The 26254-nt window shown below is 45.0% G+C and overlaps 1 protein-coding gene across 1 annotated transcript; it reads right to left on the bottom strand.

Annotated features, from left to right (window-relative positions):
- Positions 1-1383: 1383 nt before the first annotated feature.
- LOC120385971 (solute carrier family 2, facilitated glucose transporter member 11-like) lies at positions 1384-25326 on the bottom strand. Its single transcript, XM_039504611.1, has 12 exons — positions 25142-25326; positions 22232-22330; positions 20530-20690; positions 19297-19421; positions 16565-16694; positions 15223-15371; positions 13828-14015; positions 12824-12934; positions 11112-11213; positions 8154-8229; positions 7015-7142; positions 1384-6276 (listed from the first exon to the last, which is right to left on the bottom strand). The coding sequence occupies exons 1-12, from the start codon at positions 25268-25270 to the stop codon at positions 6076-6078; spliced, it is 1599 nt and encodes a 532-aa protein (XP_039360545.1). The 5' UTR covers positions 25271-25326; the 3' UTR covers positions 1384-6075.
- Positions 25327-26254: the final 928 nt, after the last annotated feature.

The following is a 26254-nucleotide window of genomic DNA, read 5'->3' as shown; positions in this document are numbered from 1 at the left end:
ACTGGAGCTTATGTTCAGCTGATTGTCCACCACAACACCCAAATCTTTTTCAAAGTCACTGCTTCCCAAGATAGGGGCCCCCTTCCTGTAAGTATGGCCTATGGTCTTTGTTCCTAGATGTATACATTTATATTTAGCCATATTAAAACACATTGTTTGCTTGTGTCCAGTTTACCAAGCAACCCAGATTTCTCTGAATCAGGGACCTGTCCTCTTCATTATTTACCACTCCCCTAATTTTTGTGTGATCTGCAAACGTTATCAGTGATTATTTTATGTGTTCTTTGAGGTCATTGATAAATATGTTAAATAGCATAGGGTCCAGAACCAATCCCTATGGGACCCCACTGGATGACAATTCTCCATTTAGGGTTACATTTTGAGACCTGTCAGTTAGCCAGTTTTTAATCCATTTAATGTGTGCCATGTTAATTTGCATCTTCTATAGCTAAAATCATGAAGTCACACTTGTCTGTAGTGTGTTTGTGCACATATATCAGCGATTCTCAAACTTTTGTACTGGTGACCCCTTTCACACAGCAAGCCTCCGTGTGCGACCCCCCTTATAAATTAAACACACTTTTAAAAAATATATTTAACACCATTATAAATGTTGGAGGCAAAGCGAGGCTTGGGGTGGAGGCTGACAGCTCGCGACCCCCCACATAATAACCGCCCGACCCCCAGTTTGAGAACCCCTGACATATATAATGTAGATCGGTTTGTTTGTGTATTACTATACAGCTATTCTGCTTCCATGTGCCAAATACTCTTTCAACTACATAGTCAGAGCTGTGGATAGAAGAAATCAGGAGGGACAATAGTTAGAAACTCTAATTTTTCTTTACTCTTTTTAACACATCTATTTAAAATTATTTTGCCGAACTGTTGTAAGGTTATTGGACATTTTGGAGCCTCCTCCCTACAGCCTCTTCCTCTCCCATGATCCCGGATATCTCTTTAGCAGCACTTTATGGACCACCAGCCACTTTAAAATCTCACTTTCTGTTGCATGCTGAAGTGAAAGATTGTTAAACTCAATGGTGCACCAGGTTTCCGTGTCTCAGTTTGTCTGTTCTTTCAGCTCTCAGGTTTGAAACACCTAAATCCCCTAGCACCACAGCTTTAATTCCCATCAGCAGTTCCGCCCTTCACCCTTCTGAAGTAGAGACATTGAATTTCATGCAGTTTAGTTATGTGACGGTGTTTCTGGTGTGATTTTAAAACCTAAGGTCAAGTCCATGCTGCATGTTACATCCATGTGGTGCCTAATACGATAGTTTGATCATTCACCAGGGCCCAGAGACACTACTGCAATATAAATAACAAATAATAAAATTAAAGCTCTGCTGGCACTTTTGAAAGATTATGATTTTGCCCCAGTGTCTGTGTACTATTGTATACATGTAAATGTCGCTTACACTGTCTACTAGCAAAGATTTCGCAAACAATAGTGTGTGTGTGTGTTTGTGTGTAAAGACAATTCAACAATAACAATAATACCGAACAATTTTCAGATTTATCTTTTCATATATTACATACTTTAGACACTAAAATATCAAATAATTTTCATGCAGCTTCCTTTTCTACAAAACAAATCTTCCTTTCCATTCATGTCCAGCATGATATTTACAGACATTCAGGATTTTACATTTAAATTCATTGCATTCAAGAATACTGTTTTTTTTTAAACTCTACAGTTTTAAAATAATTGTACAAATGAAGCTGTTTGGCAACAAATTTCTCTCTCTATTGCATATGCTCCTTTGTGACTAGCCAGCAGCAGTACTGTAGCTTTTACATAAGCAAAAGCAGAAGAGAAGAGCTGGATGGATTATGGCTTGCAGGCTATAAATAAAAGCTGGAGGAGAACACAGGTGGAGCTCACAGACGTGCCCAACAGCTACAGTAATAGGTATGTACTAAATGAGAAGCCCTGGCTATGTTCTGCACTCAGCTGCTGAAATGGTTAGTATAGTATATGGGACTTCTGATTGTACAGATGATGGAGCTATCCTGGAGTCTTTCACTGTTGGGAACATCCTGCTTACTGTTGGAACACAATGCACCTAACACAAACAAGCTGCTACATCTGCCATAAAAAGATACATTGTTCTGGTATCTGGCCAGTGATACCTGCTTTCCAGGAAATTTAACTGTGCTTTTTCATTTCATGCACTGTAAGAGAAAGTGGGGTTGTTTGGGAAGATCCCTGACCCCGACAGCTACAATTCGGTGCACAAGTACCACAATGCTAGCGACCTTAAAACACATATGGTAGATAAATCTACAGGAAATGCTTCAGCCCAAAGTCAAGTGTCTTATTGCACAATTAAAGATGTGACTGAGAGAGCAAATGTTAGTCTCAAGCCCTATGACTAATAAGCACTGATGCATTTAATACCTGGTCACTAAGGGCCAGATTTTTAAAGATAATTAAACATCTAGGGGGATTTTTCAAAATCACCTCGGTGTTTAAAACTCATTGATTTCAATTAGTGCTAGGCCCTTGGATATGCTTTTGAATCTCTCACTAGGCGCCTAAATACCTGTAAAAATCTGTCCCTAAGAAGTAAGAGATTCAAAGGTGAAACATAGGATTCCACTGCTGGAATAACTGCTGGACAAGATGCATAATGTTTAGTCATATTGAAATCTATGCAATGCTCAAAGAAAATTGAATCAGAGCTTGGAAGCGGAGTTTGCTGTCCCTACGAGCGCCTACTTCCCTGGGACTGTTCCTCTGGGCTCCTGTTAACCCAAGCAGCAAGCTCACCACACTTTTACCGTGTGAGTGGTTAACTGCCACAGCACAAGGTCTGGAGGGCAGCCAGGAGCATGGCACCAAAGCTGTCTGAAGTATGGCACACCTCTGTCACTTGGCTGGCAGATGCTGAGCACGTCCCTGACGTATTGTGAGCATTTCATTTTTGGCTTTTGAGGGACTGGTCAGGTTACAGGAGCCAGGCAGACACACACTGCCAAAATGTCCCAGAGAAGAAGAAAAGGCAGTTTCACTGTAGCCTCTCAAGCAAAGGTAGGTAACAATAACCTCCAAAGCAACCATTTAACCTCGTCAAGCCTTTCAAAAACAGTGAGAGACACCAGCGGCACTTCTGTGCTTTGGGTCAAATATCTCTGGAGTGGACTGGACTGAAGTCAAATGGATTCTATGAAGCTTTAATGGATTTACACGAGGTATGCCTTTTGGCCCATTAAGGCAGGGGATAATATACAGCATGCCAGCTATTATAGCAGGCCAACATTTCAGTGCTAGCAAACCTCAGTACCATGGCAAGGGCTCCTGTCTATGAGCCAGATTTTCTGGACTGCCAGATTCACTCTTCAAGGCTTATCCAAAAGCAGCCAGAGATTGCCACTGGAAAACTACCCACACATAGGGGGAATCTGTGGGCGTAAAGCTGGAAGAGGCTGCTTTGCTGTTGCTGGCTTCATTACCTGGTTTTACCAGAACCTCCCCTCCCTGTATGGTGAGGAGGAAAGGCAGTGGGCACAGGGGAATGGAATGGGTGGAACAAGGCTTTTGCTACATCTGATTCTCCAGTGGTGGTATAAGTTACATCTGCCTGCTACAGCTTGAGCTTGAGCCGGATGCACATAACAGGACCAGGACGCCGTGACTGGCTCTCTACTCTGAGCTTGGCAGAGCTTACATGAAGAACCAAGCCCTATGAGAAGTATCAAGAGCACCCCTGGGAGCCCATGTGCCTCTCATACAAACAGTGCAAGAGAAGTAGCTGTATACATTTTAAAATGTACATAAACCACTATGAGCAAGCCATGAAGAGAACCAGTTCAGAATAAATAATTCCAAAAGCACTGCCCAAAAGTCAAGTGTACAAGAAGTCACTGATTAAGTAGGAGGAGGCACTTTCCTTCCCAACCTGTTAAATGATTAACAGCCCAGTATTACTCAACAGGTTGGCGTCTATCTGAGATCACGTTATACCATCAAAAACATGAGCACTGAGATGAGGAAATAAAATGTCATCTGGCTTCTGAAAACAATATTTAAGATTGGCCTTAATATGATGAATTATTTCAGAGTCAGGTTAGAGGCAAAGAGTTAAGAGGATTATAGCGAGGTAGACATTGTTTGGGTGAAGAAGGGCTAATGAAGAAATATAGTTAAATATTAAACTGGGGTCTAGTACTGCTCAGAGAGAAACAGAATATACAACCAGTTCGTAACACTTTAAATGAGGGTTCCCAACTACATGCCATTTAGCCTTGAAAAATACCAACTGATCGTTAAACTTTCACTGAGACGTATCAGTCATTTGTCTCATGTGAACGATGACACAACAGTCAGTATATACACACCTGGGGCAGCTGAGGCACAAGGCACGACAGAGGACTTCTGCACACCTAATGTGTCCGTATATTTTGACTGTCAAACATGCACAGTGTGATGGGTCATTGCATTTATCAAATAGTCAATGGCTAATTCTGGGGAAAGCCCATTTGCTAGACCGATATGGATGATCTTTAAATAAAGGCCCTTTTTAAGTACTAAACATTCTGGCCCAAGTTTTCAGATTTGGGTGTCTAAACTCAGGCACCTAAATCCATATTAGGGCACCTGAATAAGTGGCATGATCAAAATTAATAACATATCATGGTGTTTTAGGCTTCAACTCATTAAACTCATGATCTCAAGCAGCAGGTATGTTCCCATATTATGTGTCTGGAAAACATACTGCAGTTAAAAATCAACTCTCCTTCAGAAAGATGAACGTCCCTGTGCTGCACTTGAGTGGATGGGATTACAAAAAACAATAACTGAATCTCATCACTGACACAGGCAGCATTAGTGCCCCTTATCTGAATGCATGAGGTTATTTGAACCACAACTAGTGGGGTAGCTAAATGAGAGGAAAACACAAGCTGATTGTGCAGGACAAAAGAGTGAGAAGTCACTAAGAGCTAGGTGTATATTTCCCCCAAATAAAAGTCCTCTAAAGATTTCTTTAGTATTTGTCTAAAATTAAAAATAAATCAAAAGTGATGACTTTGATGGAGAAAGGGAAGCAGAAGGGTCGGGGGGAAATGCACACATTATTTGCTCATATTTTAATTTTCTGTTCCATGAATAAAGGGCTTGTAAAAGATTAATGAATTGTTGGCTTAATGAATGATTGACAGATTTTTAATATGAGGTTAATCAAACGTTATAGATTATTACAGAGGCCAGAAGGTCAATAGGTGGCTTTTGATTAGAGTCCCTGCCTTTTTTTTTTTTTTTTTTAAATCCACAACAGTTTAAATGGCAGAGTACTGAATTTCATGGAGTTTGAGTGGAATGAATTTTACAGTTAATGTTAGTGAATTTCAAAGATGGAATGAAGTTTACAACTAAATTGAGTCAATTTCAAGGTTGGGAACTGATTCCATCCTTGAAATTGATTAACGTTACTTGTAAAATTCATCCTGCCCTTTAAATTGACTACTATGTGTAAAATGTATTCCATCCTGAAATTGACTCAGTTTAGTTGTAAAATTAATTCTGTCCCTGTAATTGACAACCATTCATGGTTTGGGGTCCTGGGGCATTTTTACGATTTCTGTGGTATCCATGAAATTGTGATTTAATGAGGGCCCTAGTTATAACCATCTATAACACCTTCTGCTTACAACAATCTATAACGCATAGTACTCATGTCTGTAACACGTATAACATCTATTAATATTTTATTAACCCTTTATAAACCATTAATAAATGGAATCATAATATCCAATGTGATCCATTCTTTTTAAAAGAAGCTTTCAAAATGGTTTGTCAAAGTAGCATCTCACTGTGGATGCTCCCAAGAGATGGCAAAGGGCACTGTGGAATAAATAAATGCTACAGTTCTAAGCAGAAATGCAGTGCAAACTGTTTTTAACAAATGAAGTTTTTAACAAACATCAGCTGAACTTCCTGCTTTAGTATGAAAACTTTCCACTACACAACCAAGACTAGCATCTTCTCCCTCTTCTGTCTCTACCCTAACAAGAAAAGAGAAACATCTCAGGATATTTTCCAACCACCAGCCACCTTTACTTATTCCCAGACTATAACATAGTGGATTTGATTTCCTCAGGGCCTTTCCAAAACTTCTCACATGTCTGAGCTTTGAAGTTGCGCTTGTTGAACTCATTGGAGATTTCCAGGAAGGTCTTCCCCTTTGTCTCGGGGAGAAAAAACCCGACATATAGAGCGGTGCAGACACAAACCGTGAAGAACGGAAGGTAGCAGAAGTGACCAAGACCTTCCTGCAGGGGGGAAAAAAGAGAAAGTTTTGGAAACGTACGACAGTATGAGGCAAGCCCCCTCTACAATTCCTCTCCTACATATAATAGCTTCAATCATGAAATATTTCTGCATTGACTTAAGGATCTTACATACATGAGTAAGCAGCTCTCCTCTAAAAGGACTAACAACAAGATATTTATCTCTGGCAATATGATCTTGCTTCATTTGTGTTATAAACATTGGTCCTGACTGGCAACAGATTGTCGCTACTGAAGGGGAAAGTTTGGGAGATATGGCATTTTGCATTCTTACCATGATGTAAAAACAGACTCTCTTTTCAGGATTCACTGTTGGACATAATACAGGAGCACTTATTGTGAAGAGCCCACAGGAGTCACTGTAGGGAATAGGGTAGGGGTGCTGGCTAAGAGGCAGCTAATAACTTCTCCTCTCCCAACCTTTCCAAGTTGGGGACAGAATGGGAATGTTGCCTGTCAGGTACTCAAAACTATTCCAACCCCAGCCTTTTCCAGCAGAAATCACTATAGGGAAGCAGTAGGAATCTTGGCTAAGAGAGAGCTCACAGCTCCTCCAGTCACAACTTCTAGCCAAAGTCACCACTGACGGAACTGTAGTGCTGGCTGCCTGAGACTTGCAGACCCAGTCTCTTCCAGTAAGGGTTGCTATAAGCTGCAGTGCAAGAGCACTTGTTTGTGAACTAAAAAACGGTAGATGATTGTACCAGCTTCCAAACGTACCACAATGAATGGAAAGGCCATTCCAACTGCAAATAGATTGGACCAGATCAGAGAGCCACAGATCATGTAAGCAGCTGGACGAGACATTTGATCAAAAATCTCTGTCGGCAAAACTCCTGTCACACCAGCTAGAAAAAGAATTTGCAAACAAATTTATAATATGTCTGAAATGTTAAAACTAGAAAACATATGCTGACAAATATGTAAAAGGGATATAAAAAGGACAGGGACCAATTATTAATTGATTACATTGCCAATTATTCTCACGAGACAACACGGCCAGAACAAATAGTCACGGATGTAACTGCATCAGGGAAGTTTTAGGGTAAATATTAAGAACTGCCTAATTATACAAGCCATCTGGCAATGGAATGACCTGCCAAGAAAGGTTTTATAATCAGAATCACTTCATATTTTGAAGGCTAGACTGGAATGGGCAGCTTAAAAATAATGTAATCAACCCTAAGACGTTGCAGGGACATGGGCTAGATGACTCATTGGAAGTTGCTTCCAACCCAAATGATTTCATGACAGTTAGACTTAATTCCCCTCTTGCTTGCACCTGTTTTACATTGACATCAGCAGAGAATCATGTCCACATTATGTACCAACACAGCACATATCATGTGCGTGCACACACCCACACCCGTACACACTGCCTGGTTCTGAGAAAAAATGCAAGCTCATCAGTTTAAAAAAACACATGAAAATACATGTTTAAACTTATATTCAAAGAAATTGCAAAATAATAGCGCTCAACAACCTTTAAAGCCATACAGTGAAACAGTGAAGCAATAGGAGCCCTTGGTTACAGCCCTAATGAACTGGTTAGCAAATCCAGGAATGGCTGCCTATTGTCACAAATTAGACAAGGTTGTTTTTATGCTTCAAGTTTCCTTTCACACTCTCTTCAGGACTCCAAGAGAATGTAAACAAAAATGGCTCCAGAGAATGATAGGTTGTCACTACACACCCTGAGACATAACCACCGTTGCCTACAAGCACTGCTGATGCAACTACAGGTAGTGAGTGTTTGAAATGTATTGACCCTTTGTTTCATTCAAATGTGATGTGGCTAAGTACAATCTTCAGCCCCCGCAGTCGCACAAAGGTTGAGGGAAAAACCTCAGACAACTGACCTGGTCCAATTCCAAAGCTCAGGATATAGGCGAAAATACACGCCATGCTGAGGTAAGGCATCCAGCTAATCCGACTCTATTTCCACAGAGAACAAGGGGATATAGGTTAAGGCCAGTGCTTTCCCTACACCCACCCCCTGAATTCCCCCCCCCCAGTTCTGTGAACTAGTTACATGCCAATTTAGTGACTGTTTGAAAATTTGAATTGAAATTGAAACATTAATACACACTTTAAAGGCATATACAGTGTATGATAAAATACGTGTATCTGAAAAAGTATAACAGATTTGAAAAGTATGAACATAGATTAGCTTCCTTATACAGCTATTGTTTTTATGACAGTGTCAGTGCATTCATTTCGGTGATGTTGGCAAACCTAATAATTTCAAATGATGATTTGTAAGCAAAGTCTAAATGAGCTCTCCCTGACAGCTAGTGATGAGCTGGGGGGAAAGGCTTCAGGATCAGATTGTATTTACATTCACACCTAATTTACCTAGGGATCCAGCAAACAGAGCTGTATTGCCCAAGTGATAGATTTTGGCTGGGGTTGGGTTACAAATCACTTGAATGTGGGGGTGGGGTGGAGGGAATTAAATGTTGTTGTTCTCATTTTATGAGTAAAGGGCAGCAGAACTGTACTTAGCCTGTGCTGATTGAGGTCATCAAGAGAGAGGGTGGGGACCTGTCCCTCTCCACTGTTTAAAGACAGAGCTGATTAGGCTCCATAGATAGTCTTTTGTTCTGTTAGGTGACCACTGCAGCTGAAATCACTGATAAACAGTCCTGCTGTGGGGCCAGTGTTCCTGTGGGGACAGTATTTTTGTGTAAGAGACAGCTCAGACTGCACTAGCAGCGAGGTTCCCCCACTGAGAGCTCAGCTGAAATTACTGAGAGCTGGGTGGAATTTCAAGACACCAACTCGCAGAGGTCACAGTGGCAGGTGGCAGCAGAAGGTGACTGCGCAGGGCCATTAGCAACAGAGTGGTGGAGTGAACGGTGGCACAATGAACAGCAGTGGCCAGAGTGAACAGTGAACAGCTGGAGGAATGAGCAAGGTGCCTTCTTGCCCCTCACCTGGGAGGTGCACTCATGTGAAAGCATCTCTGAACTCTGAGTCTCCACTGACCAAGGACAACACCGGTGAGTGGGGTGCGGTGGAGGGAAAAGTGAGAGGTGTGTTAAATAAACATTTGTTTGTTGGACTATATTTTAGTGACTTTGCTCCAGAATGCTAGATTTGTGACTGGGAATGGAAACTTATATAAATATGTTTCCTAGTAAGCCAAGATTTTTAAAATGCATTATTTGCCAAGGTTGTTATCTCACATCGTTGCTATCTTGAGAGGTCATTATGTTGGGGAGGTTCTGTACTAAACATTTTTATTATTATAATTAATTTTTACATAAGAATGGTCATACTGGGTCAGACCAATGGTCCATATAGCCCAGTATCCTGTCTTCCGACAGTGGTCAAGGCCAGGTGCTTCAGAGGGAATGAACAGAACAGATAATCATCAAGTGACCATCCCCTGTTGCCCATTCCCAGCTTGTGGCAAACAGGCTAGGGACACTCAGAGCATGGTGTTGCATCCCTCCCCATCCTGGCTAATAGCCACTGATGGACCTATTCTCCAGGAATTTATCCAGTTCTTTTTTTAATCATGTTATAGTTTTGGTCTTCACAGCATCCCCTGCCAAAGAGTTCCACAGGTTGACTTTATGTTGTGTGAAGAAGTACTTCCTTTTGTTTTTTTAAAACCTGCTGTCTATTAATTTCATTTGGTGACTGCTAGTTCTTGTGTTATGTGAAGGATTAAATAACATTTCCTTATTCACTTTCTTCACACCAGTCAAGATTTTATAGACCTCTATCATATCCCCCCTTAGTCGTCTCTTTTCTAAGCTGAAAATTCCCAGTCATTTTAATTTCTCCTCCTGTTTCATACCCCTTATCATTTTAGTTGCCCATCTCTGTACCTTTTCCATTTCCAATATATCTTTTTTGGGATGGGGTGATGAGATCTCCACACAGTATTCAAGGTGTACACGTACCATGGATTTGTATAGAGGCAATATGATATTTTCTGTCATATTATCTATCCCTTTCTTAATCCTTCCCAACATTCTGTTAGCTTTTTTGACTGCCATTGCACATTGAGTGGATGTTTTCAGAGGACCATCCACAATGACTCCAAGATCTCTTTCTTGAGTGTTAACAGCTAATTCAGACTCCTTCATTTTGTATGTATAGTTGAGATTGTTTTCCAATGTGCGTTACTTTGCATTTATCATTACACTGAATTTCATCTGCCATTTTGTTGCCCAGTCACCCAGTTTTGTGAGATCCCTTTGTAACTCTTCGCAGTCTGCCTGGGACTTAACTATCTTGAATAGTTTTGTATGATCTGCAAATTTTGCCACCTCACTGTTTACCCATTTTTCCAGATCATTTATGAGTATGTTGAACAGTAATGGTCCCAGTACCGACCCCTCAGGGATACCACTATTTACCTCTCTCCATTCTGAAAACTGATAATGTATTCCTACCCTTTGTTTCCCATCTTTTAACCAGTTACTGATAATTAGAGGACTTCCCTCTTATCCCATGATGGCTTTCTTTTCAAAACTCAATTTAAATTAAATACATTTTTTTAAAAATGTTTACATTTTTTTAGAAATCTAGACCTGTTATGTGTTTTGGTGTAACTTGTATTATCCTTATGTTAAATTGGCATCATCCTAACAAAACATTTGCTTTATTCATCTCTCTTTTCTATATCTCATCGGCCCTGACACACACACCCTGTAAATTCGAACACCCCCCGCAATTTCAATTCCTGGGGAAACCACTGGTTGAGGCACTTATAATTACTTGCCCCGCCTTAATACCTCCATCTGTGTCAGAGGCATAACCAGAATCCATTTCACGTAGATAATTCAAGAGATTTTTTTTACCTGCTGGGATAAAGCAACCATGAAGACGATGGCCCATACTGCCATGAGGCTGTATCCCCCCAGAATCAGCAACCGCCGCCCGGCACGCTCTATTATTGCATTCTGAAACAAAGCAACACAGGACACTTAATAGCTATTCCTGCCTCTCATCCACATTCCTCCCTCGCTCCCGTTTCAGGTCTTCATGGTAGCTTGTGTGCAACCTACTTCTGGGGCAGTACCCGTTCTTTAGGAAAAAGAGAAAAGCTCATGCAATAATAAGGACGGTGTTGATAGGATTCAGTCAGGCTGGGCAATAAGGAGATGTCAAGAATCTGTCACAACTGCAGCCTAAACCCTTTTGCTGTAAATTGGGTTGACATGTTTGGAGCAAAGAGCTGATGCTCTCCACAAGACAATTTCTCCACCTCTCAAATTCTGTGCTGCCCCAGAGATCACAGACAGAGAGAATAAAGTCATACTTTGAGAGCATGCAGAAGAGAAATGTGAGTTCCCACAACTTAGTGGGAAAGTAAGAGAAATTTTTGACTGCAAAGTAGCAAGCAAAAGAGACAGGGGATCTGTTTCTCTGGCTCTGTTTACATTTATTTTCTCTCTTGTTGTCTATTTGACAGGAAAGAAAACTGACCAAAATGTACAGTATCAGTATGGCTGGATACAACATTCTCTAGGAGTGCTGCATTTAGTGTAAACTGCCACAAGGTGACAGTGTTTCAGAACATTACAGGTTTTCCAGTACCTAACTTGTGTTCTTGGGACGCTGTGTTGCAGGGGTCGGCAACCTTTCAGAAGTGGTGTGCTGAGTCTTCATTTATTCACTCTAATTTAAGGTTTCACGTGCCAGTAATACATTTAACGTTTTTAGAAGGTCTCTTTCTATAAGTCTATAATCTACAACTAAACTACTGTCGTATGTAAAGTAAATAAGGTTTTTTAAATGTTTAAGAAGCTTCATTTAAAATTAAATTAAAATGCAGAGCCCCCTGGACCAGTGGCCAGGACTTGGGCAGTGTGAGTGCCATTGAAAATCAGCTTGCGTGCCGCCTTCAGCACGCGTGCCATAGGTTGCCTACCCCTGCTGTATTGTGAAGACAGACTGCAGATGCAAAGACTGCAAGCCATGACTTGAAAGGTAAGAGTCACCTTCTGCAGCAGCAGAGGCAAGCCAACTGAACTGGAGAGCTCCAATTGTAGCATTCACTGGGATCCCAAAGATGGGGTCTTTTCTAGATAGTTCCTACATTACTGTTTTCTCAAGCCACTAACTTCAAAAATGCTCTTCTCTACCAGCCTACAGGGCCTTGCCCACAGCAACCGTCAAGGCAAACAATTACTCTGGCTCCAGTAGGTAAGTCACATTTTAAATATTTATGTCTAATTGGAGAAGCTGGACTTCAGAGACTGGGAATACAAGAGAACTGCGATGCCTTCCAGTATTGTCATATTCACAAACAAAAATCTTTGCTGGAGTCCACTGAAACACTTTCAAACAGAACTCTTTTCTGGCAAACACCTTCTAAAAATACAGCACTTTTTAAAGTACGCAGATGTCATAATACCTGAAAACGAACACCGGCAGATTTAGTGATTGCTGTATAAATAATTTGTAAAGTGCTTTTTTGGGAAGAAAGTTATTGTAGATGATATGAAAGTTGCCTGTTGTACGTCAGTGGGGTTTGCTCACATAAGCAAAATGCATTAGAGATTCTTACACAAGTAACGGCTGTGATCAGTTCGCAGCACCCAGTGCCGATAATGACATATTGGATTTTATCATATGGAATTCCAGCCTCTTGGAACACATAGGAAGCATAAAAATACATCTAGGAAGAAAAGAAAGGGAACGTGAATTGTAAGAGAAGTTGCCCTGGAATTGCACACCACTGCCAGTACCACCCCCTCAGAAGCCACATTCCTCCTCCCGATCTGGAGAGTAACACTGTCACCCAGAGAACTGGCTACTTGTGCTGCCATTCAAACTGCTTCTCCACAGTGTCCATATGCAATCCATTCAGTAATGTGCATTCAGCAGCCAAACACCTGATATTTGCATCTAGATGGTAGCAATGAAATGCTCTCTGCAAACAATTGCAAAACAGATCCGTAAAGTAACTGAAATGTTATTTCAATAGCGCAGGCAAAGAGAACTCCATCAACTACAGAGCTCTCCCCAGAATAAAAATGACCCTTTCCATTATGCCCAATGTACCAGGTATGACATGGGCCACTCATAAGCAATGCCAGGCACTCCCTGCCACTCCATGTTTCCTGATATCGCAGAAGATCAGTATGCAAATATTTCTCTTAATGCATTTATGTTCCCTTTTTCTTGTGTTCTAGTTTCTTGGGCATCTCAGACTGATCTCTCCTCATCCACCCTTTCCTGCCCATGAGTGGATGGCAAAAGGTTTTTCCCCATCCACTTAGGGGGACATCTGAGCAAGGACCTAGCCTTTGTACCCAACTCTCTTTTTAGGCCACCATTTTACCTGCTCTTATTTCCAATTCTCTCCATCGATGCCTCCTGCTCTGGTAGATTCACACTGCTCTCTGGAGATCACCAAGAGGAACTCTGCAAGGGAAGCAGGCTAACTTGCCCTCCCCTACAGAACGGGGGGAGATTCTCAGCCTCTGTTTGCCCCAAAAGTGACAGTCTTGCTTGCATTGTTGTCTCACATCTGATACCTGCTGATGAAATGGTGGCTATCATGCTTACCGAGTCATTTCCACAGAGCTGCATGGCACTGCTCAGCACAATGATACTTATTAGCTGCCATCTTACAGCTGGATTCTGGAACAGCTCCCACGGACTCTTTGCCCTCTGACCTTTCATGGCAGCCTGTTCTGCTAGTATTTCCTCCAGCTCACTGCTCAGGTCACCATTACCTCTCAGCTTCTGCAATGCTGTAAGGAAAAAGGTGCCGTTTATCTACTATATGGAAGCACTTTAACTTCATCAATTCATCTCCCTGTGGGAGTGAAGGATTGGGTGGCAAGTGACAGTCACAGAAAGCAGTGTAGTGGTGGGACTTTGTGATCCAAGAAACCATCTCTGATACGCAGAGAAGGCAAGATGTGCTATGCTTGATGAAGCTATTAGAAAGTCTGTGAGACTTTGGGGAGAAGGGGTGACAAAATCCATGCAACTTTCTTACCAGGGAATATGTCCAACCAGTGCAATTTCAGCTACCATGCTTCTGACTCTTATAGTGAGAATGTTACTCTATGGTAGCTCTCCGATGATTCTAAGGGAGTTAAGATTTTTTGGTGCACAGCATATGTGTAATGGAAACTAATTCCAACCTGGTCTACGTCTGGAGATCTGTATGTTACAAATGTCAACAAATTTCCTTATATGAAGTGGATTCAGATTTGGTCACTGAAATCTTCATCTAGCCTTCATTTTACATCATAGTTACAGACTACATACAAAGTTATCTAGGTCTCCTTAAACAGAGAGCAGGTTACATGATAATTGCCTTTGGACTCACTATACGTAGTGAAAAAGTCATTTGCAGCAACCAATAAGTACCTTAACAGGTCAAAAAACAGTTATCATGTAAACTGCACTCTAGTTTGTAAGAAAGAAATAATTTACCCTGCCTGCCCTTTGCAAGACACTTACGGTAACTTACCATATAACATAACTGAGGGCAACATTCTCAAAAGGCAGAGGCCCCAGTCTGTGCCCAGGTACAAGTGCATACGTGTTTGCACCTACAGTTATTGCAACTGTCCACACAAATGGCGAGAGGGCTGCCAACCTCGCAGTATCCAAGTGCACATGCCACTGAGGCTGCACTTTTGCGTATGCATTTTATGCACAAAGAACATGGGCCTCTAATTTTGAAAAATGTCGCCCTGAATGTTCAGCAGAAAGTGGCATAGACGCTGATTGGGCTAAAGTGTTTGGTACTCATTAAAGGGGGCCAGCAGCGCACAGGACAGAACATTGACTGTGGAAAAAACATACAATTCAAGCTGCTTGCTCCAGGCCAAACATGCTGTGTCACATATTAAGAATTTACAACAAAACTAACATCAGTTTGTTTGCACTGTCCATAAATCTTGCCCCCTGAATCGGACACTGACACGATCACTTTACACTCACCACAGATGCAGGATTCCTTGTCACCTCGGTCAATCAAGAGGTACCTAGGGCTTTCTGGTAACCAAGGCAGAGTAATCAGCTGAATCAGACCAGGCACCACATTGCTAGCTAAAAGAAGAGGCCAGCTCTCCTCTCCCCCTAATAGTTCTCTGAAGAAAAATAAAACATAATTAACATAAATCAATCAAATGTTTCGTAAGACAAAATACAGTGTTCTGAGCTGGCTGGGTGAACTGGTGGCAGCACAACACGCTGTAGGTGAGCTGGGTTTGACTCTCTCTCTGTGCTAGTAGAGCATCCGTGCATCACGCAAGAGAAGCAGCTGAGTTTGAAAGTGATGGTGATATGGCCTTCTGCCTCACAAGTGACTCCTTAATAGGGGATATATGAAACAACAATGCCATCTGCCTTCACCTTAGAGGGACAGGCACCTGCCTGGAGGTTAGTTTGGTGCTGAGATGTGACAAGAGAGCAGGAGGTCAGAGGCATAATGAAGGGTTAGAGAACTCCATCTGAACGGGCTTTTGGGTCACAACCAGGGACACCAAAAGCTCACACTGTGGTGCTGGGGGGCACTGGGTCACACCACAACTTCCGACCAACCCATGCACCAAAACTATAGCCCATCTTGCAGGTTTTATATGTTGGACAGCTGCTTTTAAGGGACAAGGCAATCCTGCCAACCTGGAGAGGTGGGACATGATTAAAAAAATCTCCTCACTGGAGCTAGGTATAGTTATTGCACCACTTTGATATTCAGTGAGTATGAAAAAAAGCACCAAGGGTGGCAGTGGAGGGGTTGTAGCAGGAAAAGCAACTAAAACAAAAGTCTTGCCCCACATACTCACTTACATCTTCTCCCCTAACACGCAAAGCCAAATTCAGCCCTGGGATACACAGGCACATTTCCCACTGACGTCAATGTCACAGCAGAATTTGGTCCACAGAGTCCCAAATTCATGCAAGTTACGCTCATTTTGGACATCCACTGAATGCCGAGTGAGTGAAAACAGGGCTCTCACTTCCACCCAGAAAATTTACACAGGGCTATCCATAAATTAGGTGACACATTCGAGGGTGGGTGGGTCCTTAATTCTGCATATTTATTTCAGTGTCACAAAGTGTTGCAAGCAGTGGGTAGGTCCTGAAAAATCACCAAAACATCTGTTATTTGATTTATGGACAGCCCTCATCATCACTTATGCCACTGCCGAATTTGGTCCCTAGGCTCAAAGCCATCATGCTGTCCTGGGTATACATAGGCATTTGAGCAGGAGACGACGGGAAAGAAAAGAAAGACGAGAGTTTGTGAATCAGAAACATAGTGGAGCCTATATATTACCTAATTCCAACAACTTGTCCCAGCACCAACCCCAGGGCAGTAAATGATGCAGAAGTCAAGGCCACTGCTCCTCTGACCTTCTTGGGAGCACTTTCCCCCAGGTACATGGGCTGAATGTTCATGCTCACACCTGGACAAGACAGACAAGCACTGATCTCAGCTTATACTCTCAAGATGTAAAAGATAAAAAAGAAAAATTAATACAGCCCCTCGATGAGGTAGTTAGCTGTATTCGCTCTGCTTGTTACAGAGTATGCTGCTTACATGGATCTCTCAATGCCTATTATTTACACTAAAATATTTCCAGTCCCTCTAATTCACTGTGTCAGTTTTGGTAAATACAGTAACTCCTCACTTAAAGTGGTCCCGGTTAACGCTGTTACGTTGCTGATCAATTAGGGAACATGCTCGTTTAAAGTTGTGCAATGCTCCCTTCTAATGTCCTTTGGCAGCCGCCTGCTTTGTCCACTGCTTGCAGGAAGAGCAGCCTGTTGCAGCCAGCTGGTGGGGGCTTAGAACCAGGGTGGACTGGCAGCCCCCCATCAGCTCCCCGCTCCCCTAAGTTCCCTGTGCTGCAGCCACTCATCAGGCTACCAGCTGGCAGTTCAGCTGTCCCTCCCCCCCACTACCATGTGCTGCTCCTGCCCTCTGCCTTGGAACTGCTCCCAGAGACTCCTGCTTGCTGGGTGGAGGCAGAGGGAGGGGGGAGGGAGGGGGCTTATGGCAGGGTGTCTCCCTCCCCCCTGCTCCTGCACCCCGTTACCCCTCCTCCATATAGAGCAGGGAGGGGACACAGATGGAGAGAGACAGAGAGAGCTTGGGGCAGCAGCTGCTGTCTCGACTTCCTGATCCACTTAAAAAGACAATGCACACAAGGCAGCACGAACACGAGGGAGGGGAGACAGCATGGCAGACAGAGACAGACACACACCTTGTGTGTGGGAGAGAGAGAGATGCACACTGCCCCTTTAAGTAAGCTTATGTGTTAAGCCTTGAGGGCTCAGCTGAGTGCTAGTTCATCATTTAGCAGCAAGGCATTCCCTGGGAAATACCCCACCTTCTTCCACCCTCTAACTTCACCACCTCAACCAAGCTTCACAATCAGCATAGCTGTGAACAATATTGTTTGTTTAAAACATATACTGTGTGTATATCTATATAATATAGTTTTTTGTCTGGTGAAAACAATTTCCCTGGACTCCCCCCCACCCCATTTACATTAATTCTTATGGGGAAATTGGATTCAGTTAACATTGTTTTGCTTAAAGTTGCATTTTTCAGGAATATAACTACAACGTTAAGCGAGGAGTTACTGTATGTATTTATGTGTTTGAAAGTACTGTGGGCTAATGAAAAGCAACTTCACATTTTTAAAGTAAGCTACATAGATTATCATTACTGTACATTATTAAAGCTGCAGCTATATTTATAATTTTTGGTGCCCTCAAAGTGAGTGACTGACAGTGCTGGCTAGAGGCAGATAAGGGGTAAATTTTCTGCCACACCTCTAAATGGCTTCCATTTGTGTCATGCAAAACAGTGCATGCACATATCTGTGTGTGATGCAGATGCAAACAGCTGTATGCTCTTTAAAAAGTCTAACCCTTGCATACAAGCCAGTGTTGGAATTTGTAAACACAAAAGCTTTTCAAACAGATTTGCAGGAGGGGAAGCACATTTTTTCATTAGTGTTCACACAGATGCGAAAATTGTTCAAGTGCCGAGGGGGTGTTTGCACCAGCAAAGTGCAGGTATGTGTGTGTGGAACTGAATGTGCATAAGTGGAGACCAGGGGCTACAATCAGGCCTACGTGTGGGTAAGCTCTGTGGAAGATTTCCAGCACAGTTTGGCCTATACACTAGAATATAACCTGCAGCACTCCCTGCTGTTCCATTCTTGGCACTATATTGGTCTTATTATTTTGTATTATAGTAGAGCCTAGAGGCTCCAGGGAAGATCGAGACCCCATTGTGCTAGGTGTAGTAAGAGACAGTCTCTGCCCTAAAGAGCTACAATCTAAATAGACAAGACAGACAAAAGGTGGGAGAAAGAAAGTACTGTTATTCCCACTTTACAGATGGGGAACTGAGGCAAAGGAATTAAATAGCTTACCCCAGATCTCACATTAAGGCAGAGCTGGGAATTGAATCCAGGTCTCCTGAATCCCAGTCCAGTGTCTTAACCACAAAACCATTCTTTTTATTAGGAGTGAGTATGAGATCAAACATATTTAATTTGTGACAATATTGGATGTGGAGACCCACATCTTCAAAGGTGAGCTGCTAGTGCACTAACTCTTCTGTGCGCATGAAGCAGCTGTCATTAACCACGTCAACAGTCTCAGGTGGGAAGCTGAATGATACAGAAATTCCATATGTGCAATTCTTGTCACTACAAATAGCCTTTAGGAAAATTATCTTGTGTGTGTGTATATTTCTGGATATTAGGCACAGACTTTGATAAAGGCTTCTGCATAATATGTTTCAGAAGCATATTGTGAAATGTTACATGGAAGAAGCCGTATATTGGTTGACAATCCAGGTTTATGTCACCTCTTAATGGCAGGGAAAGGAGACTGGCATTTTCTTTTGGTGCCAGGGGTCATCAGTTAAATGCCAAATGCAGCACCAGGGACTGCAGAGCACGTCAGAAACCGTTTTAATGCCACAGACGTTTCTATTTGTCCTGGTGTTTCTATAGTCCTGTTAACCATAGTATCACTGTTCCTTACCAGCATTGATTCCAGTGAAAAATCTGCCGAGCATGATCATTTCGAAGGATTTGGCCATCCGGCTGAATCCTGACAAGACTGCAGCTATGATCACAAATGCGTTATTCAGCAGCAAGGATGTTTTCCTTCAGAGAGAATAAAAACAGAACTGAAGGCTCAGATTTCACCAGGTCTGGTTATCAGAGCCAATGGTGGGACCCAGCAGTCCAAGTTTAAGTCAGGGTGCCCATTTCTATAGCAGTACATTCAGCTGGGCACTTAGGGCCCCAATACCCCTGGCTGGTGCCTACATGGCAGGTGTCCAGTTATGAAAACTGGGTTTGACACTGGCAAATAAACTGTCATCTGCATTGCACAGTGCATGGCAGAGTTAGGGATTGTTCACCTGGAGGGGAATCCCATCCATTGTGAACTAAGACAACTGATGATTGCAGGACCAGATTCGGGGAACCGGGGGGCATCATCATATTGATAATCCTGATTCATTGCTCCTGCTCTCACACTTAACAAAATCCCTTTTTAATGAAACAGAAGAATCATAAAATCATTATGAACCTCCCCAAGAAACAGGGTGAGTTCTGGACGACAGCACCACTACTTAGCCCATGATTAGCTCCTGAAATGGTAAAACTGGTTCCTTCATTACATAAGGGGGAGCTGCAATTTTTACCAAAAGCACAGCATGGGAACGCCATACTAGAGCTGGACAGAGAGGCAAGTACAGTGTAACTTTCTGTGGTTTCACGATAAAAACATTGATTGTTCTTCCAGAAGGGGAGGTTATAGCACGTGTGAAATCTGAGGATAGGGAAATACAGATGTTTTTTATAGGCTCCCAAGCACAGGGAAGAAAAGGAACTTGGAAGATTCAATGGATAATCACATTTTAAAGATATTTCAGTTGGAGAAGCAGGAATGGCCTGTGAGAACTAAAGTGATTGCAGAACCGTGTTCTGTGATGCAACTGTCCCAGTTTTCCAGTGGTGCAAAGTACAGTGCTGTGTTGGAGGATGAGACGTGAAATGCTACCATTCAAGGTAGCTTCCTTCAAGGGCTAATGCCAGATTGTATGGGCTTGTTTTCTTAGGTTAAGAATGAACTTCATGATTTTCAGTTGAGTTGGGTAATTTGGAATGGAGCTCTTCTCAGTGTAACATCCAAGTGTGGCAGGCATTTTTAGATTAACGAAAAACAATCTACAAAGTTCAAGGTGCAAATCCAAAAGCCTCTTACCTTCCCAGCTTGATTGCCATGGGTCCTGCAATGAGCGCTCCAGTGAGTCCCCCCAGAGAATAGACAGAAACAACGAAAGACCACACCAGCAATATCACACCGCTCTCCAGAGATGCACCTGTGCGTTCTAGCCATGTTTCATTTATAAATGTTTGAATGTACTGTAAGTGAAGGACAAGAGTCACTTTACTGTAGGATTAAAAATAAAGATCACTGAGAAATAGCAAAGTTTTTCTTCGTGTTTGGTATGATTTACGTGACGATCATGACTCCAAAGTTCAGCTTGAAGAAAGCATTCAATTCCAAGGTGTACTTTTGACATCCCCCTATAAAATTTTAGTTGTTAAGAAGCCATACTAGACAGATTGCCTTTACAAAGTGAAATTATCTTGCATATTTAAAAAAATATCTACATATATTTCATGGGCTCAATCCTGAATTCAGCAGGAAAGCTTGATTTCGAAGGGTGCAGGATTAACCCCTATACACGGAATGCTCCCAATAGCAAAATTATAAGGGGTGCTCAGTACATAACTAATTTTAAACTAACCTTTCTCTCCCAATCATTTCATGCCCCCAGAGTCAGGGGCGGCTCTAGTGATTTCGCCGCCCCAAGCACGGCGGCACACCGTGGGGGGCGCTCTGTCGGTCGCCGGTCCCGTGGCTCCGGTGGACCTCCTGCAGGCACGCCTGCAGATGCTCCACCGGAGCCGCGGGACCAGCGGACCCTCCGCAGGCACGCCTGCGGGAGGTCCACCGGAGCTACCTGCCACCCTCCCGGGGACCGGCAGAGCGCCCCCCACGGCATGCCGCCCCAAGCACGTGCTTGGCGTGCTGGGGCCTGGAGCTGCCCCTGCCCAGAGTCACACCAGCAAGTTCCAGATCCATCAGAACATTCAGCGTGTAATATGTGGTACATTTCAGCTACCACAGAGTCCCAAGAGAGCTAGCCAGCAGGGAATCAGATAAGTGGTTGTCATGTATTATGTAGCCTGGTTTTGCAAATGTTTTAAAAATTATTATTTTATAAGGTAAGACAAAATTCTCTAACTCGTAAAAAATGTTCATCTAAGACTGGAAAGTTTCAGAATTATATTTGCTAAAGTTATGCCTGATTAAAAAAGGTTCGGCCTGGCAATCCTGTGGTCATAACCCCTTCTGGGTCTCAGCTGTAGCACCACTAGCAGGATGCAACAGTTAAATCAGGGACAGGCAACCTATGGGCATGCGAGCTAATTTTCAGTGGCACTCACACTGTCTGGGTGCTGGCCACCGGTCCAGGGGGCTCTGCATTTTAATTTAATTTTAAATGAAGCTTCTTAAACATTTTAAAAATATTGTTTACTTTATATACAACAATAGTTTAGTTATATATTATAGACTTATAGAAAGAGACCTTCTAAAAACATTAAAATGTATTACTGACATGCAAAACCTTAAATTAGAGTGAATGAATGAAGACTTGGCACACCACTTCTGAAAGGTTGCCAACCCCTGAGTTAAATTATTAATTATGTAAAAGACACAAATCCTTCCTTTACTTTCCACCGTCAGTAGTAGCTGACTGAAGGGCTTTGGCAAGATATGCCTGTTTTTTCCCAGACTGGTGGACACTGAGGATCCGTGTAAGGACTTACAGAGTTTAGACCTCCCAAGAGTCACCGTCTCAGGAGATGGCTGCAAAGGCCAGTAGAGAACTTACTGTAGTTGGAGCATTGATGATGGAGATGTTGTAGCCATACTGGAAAGTCCCTCCAATCCCAGCAGCACATATTGTAAGAAATAGGACCTTGCCTTGAAGCTGAGGTAAACCAAATATAAATATATTAAAATGACATAAAATGTTGATAGTTTTCCACTGCTGAAATGTAAAATGGTTCAACGGGACCTTGGCCCAATCATTTGTCTGGGATGGTTTGAATGATAATAGGTGAAGACAGGAGACATCATGCTGGCTCTAAAAAGGAAAGGTTCCAAAAGACAAAATAATCACACAAAGAGATTTTAAATGTTAAGGTGCCTAAAAAATGATTTTAAGAAGTAATTGCAGTTAGTGAGTTCCGGGCTGGTTCTCAGCAGCAGTGCTGAGAATCTCCAAAGTTTATATTTAATGTGTGCATTTCTAAAAGGCAGTTCGACATTCTGGAACTATCACTGCACAAGCATGCTCAGCAGCTAGAGCTGCCACCAGTTCACCTCCATACAAAAGTCTTTACTGACATGATGAATGTATTGTACAAGGATTGCCAACATTTAAAACACAGTAACAATATCCATCTGCAGGGCTGCCTGGGGGGGGCAGGGCAAGTGGGGCAATTTGCCCCAGGCCCCGCAGAGGCCCCCACGAGAATATAGTATTCTATAGTATTGCAACTTTTTTTTATGGAAGGGGCCCCCAAAATTGCTTTGCCCCAGACCCCCTGAATCCTCTGGGCAGCCCTGTCCATCTGAGGTTAATGTCTCCCGCAGACAGGGGCGGCTCTAGGCACCAGCAAAACAAGCTGGTGCCTAGGGCGGCAAAATCTAGGGGGCGGCAAAAGGCTGGGGCCCCAGCTCATCCTGCGAGCCGAGGAGCTGCGAGCCGAGGAGCCGAGGAGCGGGGGCTGCCGTCCCCTGCTGCCGGGGGGGGCGGCAGGTTGGGCCGGCGGACCTGCCGCAGTCATGCCTGCGGGAGGTCCACCGGAGCCCCGGGACGACTGGACCTGCCGCAGGCATAACTGCGGAGGGGGCGCTCGTCCCGCGGCTCGGCTGGACCTCCTGCAGGCATGACTGCGGCAGCTCAAGCGGAGCCGCCGGACCCGCGAACCGTCCGCAGCCGCGGGAGGTCCAGCCGAGCCACGCGGGACCAGTGGTCCCTCTGCAATCATGCCCGCGGGAGGTCCGCTGCTCCCGCGGCTCCTGGGCGCCTCCCGCGCATGACTGCTTGGGGCGGCCAAAAAGGTAGAGCCGCCCCTGCCCGCAGATAAGGGTCCCATAGGGTATTGGGGTTTTATTCCATGGCCCTTTACAGATATGGTGAATTTCTGATTTGGTGGGATGCTATTTTTTCTGCCATCTCTTTCCTTTCACCTAGAATCATGCACATTTTTTTCCTCTTGATTTTTAATGGAAAGTCCTTTCTCTTTTCTAGTCATTTGAGGATGTATCTTTCTTGCGCGCCTTCATATTTTGTACACTGCAGCAGATGAATTATTTCAGTTTCACTCTCTCCTGTCACAATTGGTTGCACAGCTCTTTTCTAGGGTTCCGCTATGCTTTCTTCTCACAGTTTGTGATCAGCAATTCTGTATCTGGCGAGGGTCTACCTGTGTTTTTCATAGTTACTGGGGTGAGGTATATGCTTAGGTGATTGAACTAGAGGTGCTGCCGAACCCCCTGGCTTGGTTTCCATTCTATGCAGGGTTACAATGCTTGTATGAGATTTGTACTTGTCTGTTTCACTGTGATTTTTAATCAGTACTTCTCAGTTACTGCTAGATTGTCTTTTAAAACCTGTCTCATGTCTTCAGTGGTATTCACTGGGGAATGGGACTGCCTCCTATGCTTGGGAAGTTGGTACCAGGGAGGCCTGCATGAGATGCTATGAGGCTTGAGGAATATGATCAAGCTTTTAGTGGAGGTAGTAAGTGCTGCTCTAGGTGAGATGGCACCAGAGGCGCAGAACTCATCAGCAAAGGGATTTATCTTTTTTCCCTCTTACTCTGAAACGGCCCTAATTTGTAAGGGATAATCCCACCAATGGAGCTCTACACAACACAATGCAGTCAGGGTGCAATTGACAGAACAGGAGATGGGCTGTGATACAGCAACACCCTGTGTGACGCTGCCCTCTGGGAAAGCGCCCCACAGCCACTGCAGGGTGCAGCAAAGAGCTCGGGAGGTGCCCAGCGCTAGCTCTGCAGGGCAGGGAACTGTGGGACGGGGGAGAGCAGGTGCCCCTGGCTGTAGGAGCCCCACGGCCCCGCCGAGGGAGAGGGGAGCAGCTGCCGCCTGCGCTGCACTTGGGCTGGGAGAGGTTGAGTGAGGTGAGCGGGGCCGGGCGCTGCGCTAGGGCTGCGGGAGCCGGGCAGGGAGCTGCGCTGCGCTGGGGGGTGCGGGAGCCGGGCAGGGCGCTGGGCTGGGGGTGCGCGCTGCGCTGGAGCTGCGCTGCGCTGGGGGTGCGGGAGCCGGGCAGGGCGCTGCGCTGCGCTGGGGGTGCGGGAGCCGGGCAGGAGCTGCGCTGGGGGGTGCGGGAGCCGGGCAGGGAGCTGGGCTGCGCTGGGGGGGTGCGGGAGCCGGGCAGGCGCTGCGCTGCGCTGGGGTGCGGGAGCCGGGCAGGGCGCTGCGCTAGGGGTGCGGGAGCCGGGCTGGGAGCTGCGCTGCGGTGGGGGGTGGGGGTGCCGGGCAGGGTGCTGGGCTGCGCTGGGGGGTGCGGGAGCCGGGCAGGGAGCTGGGCTGCGCGGGAGGCGCTGCGCTGCGCTGGGGGTGCAGGAGCCGGGCAGGGAGCTGGGCTGCGCTGGGGGGTGCGGGAGCCGGGCAGGGCGCTGCGCTGCGCTAGGGGATGCGGGAGCCGGGCAGGGCGCTGCGCTGCGCTGGGGGACCTGGGAGCGGGCTGAGACGCGCCCCCCATCACCTGGGTCTGCGCTCCGCGGTTCAGCCCCTCTTCCTCCTCCTCCTCTTCCTCCATTCCGGGCTCGGGCTCCGCACGCCGCGCCCCGGCAGGCTGGAGCCGGTTCCTGCGGGGCGGGCCCGGCAGGGACATTAGCCGGGCACTCGCCGCAGCTCCTCCCCCGCAGCGCTGCAGGCCGCCCCGGGGCGTGGGCCTGGCTGGCAGCGCAGCGGCAGAGCCCGCCTGGGCAGAGAAACCTGCGGGGTCAAGGCCTTTGCCGGGGCCGTGTGCGCCCTCCAGTGCCAGCCGCGTCCCGGCGCGGTGCCTGGCCCAGTCACTCCCGACCCTGCGCGCCCCCTGCCCTTCCCGCAGCCTTTGGGAGCCCAGGCCGGCGCCTCCACACAGATCCTGCCCGTGCCAAGGGCTCCTGGGCGCTGCCCGGGCCGGGACCGGCCATAAACAGCAGCCGGGACTGCCTAGCCCGCAAACCCTGCGTGCCGTGTGCCTCCAGCAGAGCAGCGCGAACACGCGTGGGGCTCAGCGCTAGGGCTTCGCATAGCACCGTGGGCGCTGCACACAGAGACCCGGCTGAACACGCAGGTCAGCTAAGGGACAGCTGAACACAGTGCTGCTCCCTCACTGCGTAATGTTCTGGGAAACTCTCCCACACACCGGTCGCAGCAGACAGGAAAAAAAGATCTGTGAATGGGAGGAGGTGAGTATGGGCCCTTCAAAGTTCTCCCCTTCACCCTCCCTCTCACGTGCACATTTTGCCCTGGCGTTTCAGGGGTGTCCCAAGCTCTGTCTCCCTCCATTAGGCAGTGACCATAGTAAGCACCTGCACTGGCAGAGTAGCCCTTTTAAAATGAAGGAAGAAAACACCTACTTGATAAACCTTGTACATGTTTTTTAAAATGTATCTGCCCCTTTGCAGAGGGGTGGGGGAAATCAGTTCTGTCTCTGCAACTGAGGGAGGGCTGCAGGATGAGTGAAGATGTATAGGTAGGGGTCTGTGTAGCTTTTACTGTTCAAGTCTTCAGGCTGTGAGCAAGTAGTTATTTTGCATAATGGGGAAGGTGTCGATACACAACACCTTTACTTTGGGAGAAAAATATTAGATCTGTACAGTGCAACATG

The sequence above is a fragment of the Mauremys reevesii genome, linkage group 18 (assembly GCF_016161935.1).
Source record: "Mauremys reevesii isolate NIE-2019 linkage group 18, ASM1616193v1, whole genome shotgun sequence".
Classification (NCBI taxonomy): domain Eukaryota; kingdom Metazoa; phylum Chordata; order Testudines; family Geoemydidae; genus Mauremys; species Mauremys reevesii.
Note: the sequence above shows the minus strand (reverse complement) of the source record. Positions and strands in the feature narration are given on the sequence as shown.